General features: G+C 36.0%; 1 protein-coding gene across 1 annotated transcript in view; it reads left to right on the plus strand.

The window, feature by feature from the left end:
• Window positions 1–12334, plus strand: part of ercc5 (excision repair cross-complementation group 5) — a 93969-nt gene that overhangs the window by 73082 nt on the left and 8553 nt on the right. Inside the window, exons 19-26 of the mRNA XM_052026570.1 lie at window positions 143–350; window positions 2084–3124; window positions 3494–3789; window positions 5581–5700; window positions 7106–7319; window positions 8919–9063; window positions 10297–10507; window positions 11818–11901. Coding sequence (XP_051882530.1) covers window positions 143–350; window positions 2084–3124; window positions 3494–3789; window positions 5581–5700; window positions 7106–7319; window positions 8919–9063; window positions 10297–10507; window positions 11818–11901 — 2319 coding nt within the window. The remainder of the gene's footprint in view (window positions 1–142; window positions 351–2083; window positions 3125–3493; window positions 3790–5580; window positions 5701–7105; window positions 7320–8918; window positions 9064–10296; window positions 10508–11817; window positions 11902–12334) is intronic.

A 12334-nucleotide genomic window follows, 5' to 3' on the forward strand; every position in this document is an offset into this window, starting at 1 on the left:
CAAAGTGCTTTTAGATACAGTGAATAATTCTCAATCATTTAACACATAATTAATGAATTGATTTTTGAGGGGGAAAATAATCTTCAAATCAGGATGTCTAAACAATTTTTTTTTAAAGAAATCTTTGTGCTTTCTCCTAAAGGAATCAGCTGACTTTTCCCAGTACCAGTTGTCTGGTCTGCTTAAACGCAACAGACTTAATCAACATATTGAGGGTGTTCAGAAAGAGATGAACAAACAATATTGTGGGGAAGTCCAAATGGACTGCAATAATGAAGGGGGATTCTTTAAGGATATGGAAACCAGACGGCTTGTATCAGAAGATGCTTCACACTACATTCTGATAAAAGGTACAGGAAATATGATTAAATGTGATTTTCCATGTATCAATAATGTTCTATTTCATTTAAATTATTTTCATAGCGGTTAGTTCTTTTATTCAAACCTTTAATAATAGTTTCCCCAGGTGAAAGTATTTCTCTGCTTCTGTAGTGCATCAGTAAGAAAAAAATTGGGGGTTGCTTAGTTTTGTCAGTGAGTGTATTTACATACAAAAAGGAAATACCAGCTTTTTATTCTCCCACCCCCCCCCCACCAAATTTATTTTCTACCTTATTCTTTACAGCACCACTCTACCTTATTTTTTACAGCACCACTCCATACATATGGTAATGTGCATAGAAATTTATACAAAGATGAAAAAGCTACTAATATTTGAAATGGATGAATCACTTGTATTTATAAAAAAATTACTGGGTAAACACACAACTGTGTTTTTGCATTAGTGTTTTTCAAATCTTTTTAATGGTTAGCATGTTAATGCTTTACACTTGCAACACCCAGAATCAAACATCACTTCCTTCCAACTGCGTATCATCTATCAGGACGGATACCATGTATACACAGTGGGAAATGCTCCTTTTACTGTTGTGCATCAACAAGTGAAAGCTGATTACACAATGGGTGCCAGAAAATTAAAATTAACAACTCCTGTTCTGAATTTATGTTTTATCTTTACAGAACTCATCATCTTATTGGAATTGGTTGCAGCTCCATCAATTTAACAACTATCCTTCATTTAATTAAAGGGAAACAATGGATCAGTGTTGTTAGCATTCCAAATGAATATGCAGCTAAACAGGCTTGGGCCACGTTGTTACCACCTAGGAATACTGATTGCTGTTGGCTTGTCACCTGAATAAATAATCCAACCAACAGACTGAATTCATGTGCCAGAATCTGTTATATGCACAGTTTTGAAATTACAAACAATGGCCCGTATTTTGTTGTCAGCAATGAAGGAATGAGACTTACCCAAGTAAAGAATGGCCCACAAAATCTTATTAGGCTATAGACTGTTTCAATATCAGTTTGATATCTCAGCACTTTCTACAGGAGATCCATAGTGTCCAGGAACAGTGCAGGCAGCAGGGTGGCTGTTCAACCTATCGGGTTAAATACTCCTCACGAGCAACAAAGCGGGAAATATAGCATATTTAAGTCATTGTGCAGGAAGTGAAATAAAGATTGAAACAGCAACATGGAATTAAAGGTGAAAATTTATTAGGAAAATGCTTAGAATGCAATTTTAAAAATATAATTGTTTTTAGAGAATGAGCCTCCAGTTTGTATGTTTTAGATCTATACTTTAGAGAGTTTATTCGTTGGTGTTTTATGACTTGCTGTGACGTTCAAACTCATCTACTCCTGTTTGAGTAAGCCTTCATTTGCCTTAAGACAATTAACAACTAATTTCAAATTTAAGTACATATTCTTAACAATGATTTCCATACAGATATTATTGATTAAAAATTGCGACAGCACACCATATGGAGGATCAGAATATTTTTGACAACATCTTCCAGATTTTTCACTTAATTGCTATTGTATGGATGCCAGTAGTTATTAGGTTTGTTAAATAATCACGTGAAAGCTGAAAACTTTTCCATTATTATATACCAATAATGGCCAAATGAGCATGGGTGATAACTGACTCTGCATTATTATTGAAATTCAGGAGGTCTGTATGGCCAAAGAATCTAAATAGAACATACATAAATTAAGATATTAATTTAATTTGCAGGAATTCAATCAAACAACACTGAAGATACAGAGAGTAATAAACAAAATACACCAGAGAAAATTATTAATTCAGCTGGTGCAGAGGCACCCTCAAATGCTGATTGGGAGCCCTTTAAAGATTCAAGTTCATCATCGCCTCCAACAGCAAGCACAACCAAAGCTGAGAATGATGGTGGCTCTGCAAGTGATTGTCCTTCTCCACGGACAATGATTGCTATTGAGGCTGCCATGTTAGAAAGTGGCTCAGATGATGAAATGGCGTCTGGAGAAGATAAGTTATTTCCATTTGATTGTAGCAGCACCCTATATTCAACTGGTACTGCTTCCAAAAATTTAAATATGTCACCAAGGGCACATCAAGCCATCCAGCAAGCTTTAGAAGAAATTGAAGTAATAAACGTTGCAAAGGAGGACAATGGAAATGAATACAGCTTTACTGGAAACCAAGTAGCCAGAAGCTGCAGCTCAAATGATGAGCGTGAAGATCAAGAAACATTTGGCAGTGATTGTGAAGTCCATGAAATACCACTAAGTCTAAAGACCACTCAGAGGAAACCTATACTACCAGGAAATGATCAAAATTGCAATATGCAAGCTAAACTTCCTGCAGCAGAAGAAAGTTCTCCAGTCAGTGCAACAGAACAAAATAACAATGTTACAACAGGAGATATAAGTGAAGTGATTAATAACAAACAGAAAAGTGAACAGATAAATTTTCAAACTTCTGAAAATGTACAGGAGCACAGAAGTAATGCTGAAATGCACTTGGATAGTAACAGCAAGAAATGTATTCATCCACTTGGGACAGTTAAATTCCTAGAAAATAACAATACAAACAGTGGAGCTATTCCAAGCATACAACAACCTTCACTTACTTCTGCTCTGGACACTCAGCCTGTTGATGATGTTAAAAAGCTTCTGATAAAAGGAGAACTGGATCTGAGGAATTTTTGTTCTGAAAAAGAAAAACAAGACTTTGTAGAAGAATCGTTTGAAGATCAGAAAAAGTCTGCAAAGGATGAAGATCAGAGTGACTCAGAAGGTAATTTTTTTTTACTAACTGAAAGGCTAAAAGAGGCATTGTGAAAGTATAAGAGTGAAAGGGAAGTATACTAAAATATTATTGTGAGCTCTCAACATGGTTATTGAAATTTTACTTTGATTCACTTTTACCACTATGATGGGACACATTATCCTTTTCTAAAAATGTAGTTCTATATATTGCATAATTTTGCATAAGGTTATAAATAATAGTGAATCTGTTAAGTCCTGCCCTGCTTTAACTTCCCAAACTTCATCACTTCACATTAGACCTATAATTTAACTGTACAATCCATTAGGCTCAGTTAATTGTTTTTTTCCAGTTTTACCATTTTCTGTCCCAGTAATTGATACTTGTTTTGATGTCCAGGTAGCTTCATTGAAGTCATTGATACCAATAAAACACCACTGCAAGATGAGCTTTTTCCTCCTGATATCTTTGTACCCTTGATTCCTGCAAATGAATCCACACCAAAGCTTGGTGATGATGCGGAAGGTAGTTTAGAAACTGCACAGATAGTTAACGAGGAACAGTCTGCAGTTATCGGTGATCATGTGGAGGAAGTTGAGAAAATTGTTCAACAAAATACAAAAGAGGAGCCAGATCAGCCCAAATGGACAAATGTGGAAGAAGCCATAACAGATGAATGGAGTGAACTAAATCTGGTAAAGATGAACCTACCTTCATACTTGTTAAACATTTTGTCAGACTGAAGCCCCTTTGGTGGATGTAAAAATCACAGACTAAAGAGCAAAGGCCTTGGTCAGTACTTGTCCCTTAACTGGAATTGCCAAAAAACTTAGTTGATCATTTTTTTCACTCTTGTTTGTGGGACCTTGTTCTGAAGATATCTGCTGCATTTTCTTACCATTGTGATAGGAACTAGTGTTTAAAAAGTATTTCAAGGTGCCACAGTGTACTACGATCAGCAACATTGCTATGTAATTTCAGATGAAACTTGCTATTTGGCTTATTCTTTGCTTCCTGTCAATCTCTCTACCTGTCAATCCTGTACAAGGCAGATGCCCAAATTATAATTTTCTGATGCTTTCTTGGTTCAGGAACAATCCCTTTCTTTATGAAATAGTGTGTCACTTTTCCCTTTCCAAGGAAGGTGAGGATGACCAGGAAATTATAGGTCAGTTAGCTAAAAATCTTTTGTCAGGAAGTTATTAAAGTCTATAATTAAAGAGTGAGGTTCAAAAGACCATAACATTTACAATTAATCATGAAGAGCCAGAAAGCATTTGTAAAGGAACAAAAGTGCTAGAAACATTCAGAAGGTCGGGCAGAACCTGTAGAAAGAGAAAAAGTTGTTTCAGGTGGAAAACCCTGCAGCCTGAAAAGTTAACTGTTTCTTTTTCCACATGTGCTGCTTGACTTGCAGAGTACTTCTTGCTTTTTTTGTGTTTCAGATTTCTAGCACCTGCATTTTTTAAAAATTTCCATTTAGCATTTGCAAAAGATACAGTAGGTGATACCTGACCCACATGGCTAATCACCACTTCAAAAAAAAATTCAAACTACTGTTGTGCAAAATCAAAAGGCATTAGATGAAGTATCTCACAAGGGATCATTGGTTAAATTTGAAGCACATGGAACTGAAGATAAATTAGATGAGAGGCAGGCGATAGAGAATTGCAGTAAATTAGTACGATGTGACCAGTATCTGTGTTCTTCCCAGCTTCTTCAAACTCTCCAAAGCATACACTGAGTGGCTGAGGGCAGGTGGCCAACTTGCTCTTGGGCATGTTAACATTGCTGCTCTGATGCTAACTGGTGAAAAAGCGTTGCATGAAAAAGGCCCAGGAATTTTGGTCTTCATTGGGAGAGACCCAATCTCTGCTTGCTTCCTTGTAGGAGTAGTGCAGATGAAATAAGTAGTGCATATTTATAAATTATTTGGATGATGAGATGGAAAGCCATTCATTTAGATTTATCAGAGACATATTTAGGCAGCATGACACACCAAAGAAGCAATGCTGCAGGGATGTTGCAGCTTAGAAGCACTGCTGTTGTATCTGGTGTTTTCGTAAAGAATACAGCAATAATGCAAGTGGCAAATTGGGGAGAAAGTGCAAGTATTTATACCCTTCTCAGAAATTCTATGCAATAAATATTTTTGCCTGTAGCTGAAAGGATTATTGTATTGGTCACATAAGTAGTTTCTGGAAGAATTTTGTTCAACATGCACAGACATAACTATTCTGTTTACCAAGGAGGCCAGTTGAATGTAAAAGCTAGTATGTAGGGAAAGTAGCTGTTTGCCCTCAGCCATAGTTGGTGTATGTAATGGAGAGTAAAAATTCCTTCTGTTTTATTTGAAGTACTTGATGTCCAAGCATTGTTTGTCAAGCAAATTTTAAGTATTATCAGCATATTTATTATGCAATATGGGAACAACTTTATTAAATTAAATATAATATTTAGAATGTTATGTTTGCTCTGTGGTGCAGGGTGAAGTAGAGGAACTAGAAAACAGCTTGTTCTTGAAGCAGTCTGGCCTACAATCTCAGAAACAACAGCAGGAGCGTGTTGCTGCCACAATCACAGGACAAATGTACTTGGACATTCAGGTAAAATAACTTAATGGTGCACTAATGGTCAGTCTGTGAACTCAATAATAGATGTTGCTTTTGTAACAATAAATAGGCATATGAAAATTTGTATATTCTGTACAATTAACTTTGAAAGGTTAAGTGTTTCTGTCTCCACAGATGCTGCCTGAATTACTGAGTATTTCCAGCATTTTACAATTTTGTTGTACACACTGTGTTGCTTCCATGTTGTTTATTTGAAGCCCCTCTAAGGTTTTCTTATGTCCTAAAATCATTATAATTCTGCAATATGTCTCCTGTTTTTTGCAACCCGGCCACGTCCAGATTTATCCAATCTAATTCAATGAATGGTCCAGATTTTGCAGAGAAATATGACACATCAGCAGGGAACTGCCTGTTTCTCACTGCTTAAACATTAGCAGTTTTAAGAAGACTGACAATATGAGAGCAAACATGAAAGTTCCAGACATGTTTACAACTGTTTGCCAATGATTTCTACCGCTGCACTCCAAAGGTGGAATCCTTAGGAAGTGTAGGAAGGAAGTGCAAAGTTATTAAGCTTTCCCCATCATTGTGGAGGATTCCTTGCCTTGGAGAACCTACCCTAATAACCTGTGACAGGTTAAAGCTGGTTCAGGGACAGTCTCACCATTCATTTAAATGGAGGGAAATGCCTGTGAAAGATTATGTAATGTTAATTTACAATATTAATCATTGCTGGAGCTATTAAATGTCTTTTATTTTAAGTGGGTTTTTTGAGTCATTTGATAGTCAGCTATTTGCAAAATTAGGGACTGTCTCCAGAACCAACTGGATTCAACTGCCAATCAGCTTTAGTGAGTTACTTATTTAAAGATCAAAGCTTTACCTCGAAAGAATTTTGCTTTTTCTGAATTTTACACTTCTTATAATATTAAGGAAAGTAGTATTAAACTGCAAGCATGTAGATAATGCTTTTCATTTAAATTTTCTTTACACTCTCGGGATACAAATGCAATTTTCCTTTCTGAACCAGGAATTTACCCCCTGCTACTAATTTTATTTTTAAATTGAAAAAAATTGAGAGAAATTTAAAGTAAACATCATACTAAATATTTTCTATAGTAATTGATAAATTTATTTAAAATCATTTGTGTTTCAGTGTGGCTTCCTCGTGTTAAGATTATGGAGTGATAGTATTGCTGAAAATCATTGCACCAGAAATTTCAATTGTCAGTACCAGAGTCGTGTTATACAATGATGTGAAGTTGAAAGTAAATATGCCTGACAGTAAAGCTTAAATGCAAATAATGCCAGAAACTTTCTACAGCAGGGTTTTATGACAGCATTTTTTTATATTGGGAAGAAGGCGAACTACTGCCATTGTGTTGTGAAGATTTAATTTATGTTAATAAATACTGCAATTTGTTTGTGTCGTTTGCAGGAGTTGTTGCGGCTTTTTGGAATTCCTTATATTATTGCTCCCATGGAAGCAGAAGCACAATGTGCTTATCTGGATATGACTGACCAAACTAGTGGAACCATCACTGATGACAGTGATATATGGCTGTTTGGAGCACGTCATGTGTATAAGAATTTCTTCAATCAAGATAAGTATGTGGAATATTACCAGTACATCCATATTCATAACCAACTTGGTGAGCAAAATCTTTGTAGACATGAAGATAAGCTTCTGATCTCCAGGATTGGTTTCAGTCTCCTGAGGGGCCTGAGATTAATATTCCCCTTTAGCCCATTTTCTCCCCATACTTCGTGCTTTTGTTATATGATGGGTCGGAATGGAGAAACAGTGGACGTTAGGAGGAGGCGGCAGAAGCTACTGTTCGTGACACCTTAAGCATTGTGAATGCAGAGCAGGACTAGTTAATCTATCAACTTCATGTGTTCAAAACTAAAGCAAAACTACTATATTTGTTTCAGTCTTCGCTTATGAAACATTAGTATATGTTGAAATGTAACTTATTAATCTCATTATTTGAAAAGGAGTATATTGGGAGAAAGTATTGATTCTTTTGAATTGTAAACTGACAACAGACTTGAGTAAATTATAAAATAAAAACAGAAAATGCTAGAAAAACTCAGCAGGTCAGGCAGCATCTGTGGAAACAGAATATTTCAGGTCAAAGACCTTTCATCAGATCTGAGAAAGAGAAAGAAAAATTAACTTTTAAAATATTATCATTAAATTGCTGTGTCCACTCTAAAAAGGACAGTAACCTACCCAAAAAATGACAAATTAACACCTAATACACTAAGAATAACAAAATTACTGTGTTATGATTGAGTCTATTAAACCTTCATCCCAAACACCCAGTCAGCTAAACTTGCAATCTTTTTGAAACTCAAGCAATATGTTTTGTGAGTTTCATTAGGTTAGTCATTCCACCAATAACATTGATAAGGATTTTTAATGTGATAAAATATCCCAAAGGGGTTTTAAGAAGCATTATCAAATCAAATTTGATACTGAACCACACATGGTTTTAAGTAGTGTCTTAGAGGAAAGGAAATGGAGGGATGCAATGGTTGAAAATAAGAATGAACAGTAGAGCAAAATTGGAGGAGTATATGTGTCATCTAGGGTTGTCATACAAGAGCTGGAGTGGGATGAAGAAATGGAGATACAGAAAAAAGGATGAGAATTTTAAAATTGAGTCATTGCAAGTTCAAAAGCCAACGTAAGTCAGTGAGTATCCTAAATGGAATGAATTTCGTGCGAGTTAGGATACTGGCAACTGTTTTGGATGAGCTCATGTTTACAGAAGTTGGAAGGTAGGAAGCTCACCAGCTGGGCTTTGGAATAGTGAAGTCCAGAGTTGGTGAAGGATTGGTTGAGGGTTTTGGCTCATGGTGATCTGAAGCATTAACAGCATTGATTGGCATTATGGAGATGAAAGTCTTTGATGGCAAGGTTATATGGTCCAAAATAAAACAAAGTACTGGAAATACTCAGCAGGTCAAGCGGCATTATTGGAAAGAAAAATTGATTCATATTTCAGAATACTTCATTTCTTTCTCCCCAGAAGCTGCCTGACTTGCTGAGTATTTCCAGCACTTGGTCTTTCAGTATTTGGAGTAAAACAGAAATGTTTATACTTGATCCAAAGCTCATCGTGAGATTGAAAACGGCACCAAGGTTGTGAACTGGTTGGTTCAGCCTGAGGGTAATTGCCAGAATAATTACACATTTTTGTTATTAATATATTATTTACACTCTTCGTGTTCTTGTGTTGCAGGCCTTGATAGACGAAAGCTGATAAACCTTGCTTATTTTCTGGGCAGTGACTACACTGAGGGGATCCCTGGTGTAGGTTACGTAACAGCAATGGAACTGCTCAATGAGTTCCTTGGGCCTGGACTGGAGCCACTTTTTCGCATTCGGTAGGATTTAATGTGCTTATCATTTGTCACACATCCTATCCTGTTGACTTTTTCTGGTCAACAGCAACAGAATAGAATGTGAATGTGATAAGGCCATTTGGCTCTTTACCTTCATTCTTTCAATTGTCCACATAACATTTATCTCACTGTGAACTTTATTCAGTATTTTTAATCTTGTGAGTAATAAATTCCAATAAATTAAGCTCTCCAAATTATTTTTCTTGAGCTCTCTAAATTTACTTTGGGAAAACTCCAGTTTACCAGATTAACATTGCAACCTACACGATTCGTCCATGACCGCAGAAATTTCCACAGTCCCAGCTGTATTCCATTAAGTATTTGATCATCTATTTCTATATTTATCATTGTAACCAACAGTTTTTAAGCACGAACTAAATGGAACAGCATAGAACAAACTGAACAGCTATCTTTATCATGTAATAGATATTAATAACACTCTGATCTTGATCCTTCCAAAGTTTGCACATGGGATTTTTAGAAATGTTAATCTTGTGAACTAGCACCAATGGAAAATGCTGCTATGTTGTTTGTAGCCTTTTGTTCTTCCTGACATGTGGCATTCTGCAGCTGCCTTCTATCAAGCAAATAAATTGCTGCTGAATAAATGGATTTAATGAAGACTGTAAAAATTTGTACAAAAGAAGAAACACAATTCTTTGCCATCTACTATATGAAATATATTTGTTTCTGCATTTTCTCATATTCTTACCTCGTGGCAGCACTAAACATTTAGGTTTGAAAGTTCGATGTTTGGGTATTTTATTCATGTGCTGTGGTCATTTCAAAGTTCCAATTACAAAAAATATTGTACTTGTATAAAACTTATAACTATACAGCACAGGAACAGGCCCTTCAGCCCACAATGTTTGTGCCGACCATGATGCCAGTCCAAACTGATCCCATCTGTCTGCGCAAGGTCTGTATCCCTCTACTCTCTGCCTGTTCATGTGCCTGTCTAAATGCCTCGTAAATGTTGCTATCATATCTGCTTTTGTATCTGCTGTATCAGTTGTCACCTTACAATGAAATTCATTTGATTTCCATAATGCATTGTTACCCCGTGAATTCAGTACTTCGCAATTTTACCCATCTTTAATTAATGGAATTGTGTATATTATCTGAAAGTATATAATGTTCCAGATTTATGGAATAGTTCTGTGAAAATGCTACATTAGTCAAGGACTGTTAAACACTTGACTTAATGTCTTTCAGAGATTGGTGGACTGAAGCCCAGAAAAGTAAAAAATTACGAGACAATCCTAATGATACAAAAGTGAAGAAAAAACTGCGTCACCTGGACATCTACCCAGGGTTTCCAAATCCAGCTGTGGCAGAAGCGTATCTAAAACCGGTTATAGATGAATCTGAAGAATCATTTTCCTGGGGAAGGCCGGACCTGGAGGAGATCAGAGAATATCCTTTTGTATAAAGGTGTAACAAAAAAAGAATATTATTTATAGGAGATTAATACATTTTGTATTAACCATATTTGATTTTTTAAAAATTCTAGTTAGTTAATAGCTATATGTATTTACAGTAGTGTTCTTCAGGCTGTATTTGTAAACTGCTTAACTATGACTAATGTGACAATATTATGTTTCAACATCTCTATTGTCCAAAAGACAGATTAAAATTATTGGAAGCAGAGCTTCACCAAGTCCCGGCCATGTAAAACTGGTTTCAATTACAAAATATATAATAGCCCTGTGAATTTTAGATGCCACTGAAAAAAATACCATAATGAATAGGGAACTGCAACAAGATAGTCAGTTTTCATCTCATCCCACTCTGCAATTGCTTTTTTCGATCCTGACAAATTATAACTTAGCAATACCCCTTTAGTGCCCGGTGCAAACTGAATCATCATAATTCTCACCATCCCACAGTGACCTAGATACTTGAAGATCCCTTCAAACGTAATTGCTCAACATTGACAAAATATAAACATAGTTAAATGGTTCACTCATGACAGCTCAGTCTTTTGACTGACGTGCAATAATCAACCCTTTGACATGTCCTCCTATGCCTTCCCCACTGTTTTTACAGGACATGCTAGTTAAAGTTATCAAACTAATCTCTTAGATTTAAAGATGTAAGATTCCCACCATAACAACTGGAGAATTTAAATTCAAGTAATTAAATAAACCTGGAGTAAACTGCTAGTAAACCTGTAATAATGACCATGAAATTACTAGACTGTAATAAGAGTCAATCTGTTTCCAGTGTCCTTTTGGGCAGAATATTTTCTGGACTGTATCTGACCCTAGACGTATTGCATTATGATCTTAACTGGATCCAGAAATAACCAAGCAAACCACTGAGTTTGATAGCAGATTGGGATAAGCAATAAAGACATACCTAACCAGCAGTTCCCACTGTCCCCAAACAAATAAAATTAAATATACTCCTAATTGGCAAACGTAGGGAAAAAGGCAGTGCCTTTGCTCAGCGTGGTCAGACTGTGGTTTTCTCATACAAAGTCATGTCAAGTCTGATCTATTTTGGAGACGTGAGAGACTGCAGATGTTGGAAATCTGGAGCAACACACACAAAATGCTGGAGGAACTCAGTGGGTCAGGCAGCATCCATGGAGGGAAATGAACAGTTGACATTTCAGGCCAAGACCATTCATTATCTCTTTTGATTCTGATTATATTTTGCTGTTTTTGTATACGTCTGTAATATTTTTTTTAATTTGTAAAACATTGATAACTATCTTTAACTACTCGTAAGTTTTGTCAGAATCGTTTTGGTTGGACTAGGAAGAAGACTGATGAAGTACTTTTGCCTGTAATGAAGCAACTCAATGCCCAACAGGTATGTCTGAACTGAACAGCAGGAAATATTTCATTCCAGTAAATTGTTTCAATTGCTAGTGATATTTGTATATTAGGTCCTTACAGTTTACTCTGGTATACCTAGAGTTTCTGTGGTTCAGTTGATAATACATTTTCACTTCTAAATCAGAAGTTTGTGCATTCAAATATTATCCCAGAAACCAAACTGAAAGTTCAATGTAGTCCCGAGGGACTGCAACATCGACAGATGTACTGCCTTTTGGATGAGGTTTTACATGGTGGCCTCTTAGATAGAGGTAAAAGATTCCATGCACTATTCATAGAACAGGGAAGTTAATTCCCTCACCAACATTAATCTCTCAATTAGCATTCACTAAAATAGATTATCTGGCTGTTTGTGGAAGCTAGATGTTTGCACGTTAGCTGCTGTGTTTCCTACATCACAACAATGA

The sequence above is a fragment of the Pristis pectinata genome, chromosome 11 (assembly GCF_009764475.1).
Source record: "Pristis pectinata isolate sPriPec2 chromosome 11, sPriPec2.1.pri, whole genome shotgun sequence".
Lineage (NCBI taxonomy): Eukaryota > Metazoa > Chordata > Chondrichthyes > Rhinopristiformes > Pristidae > Pristis > Pristis pectinata.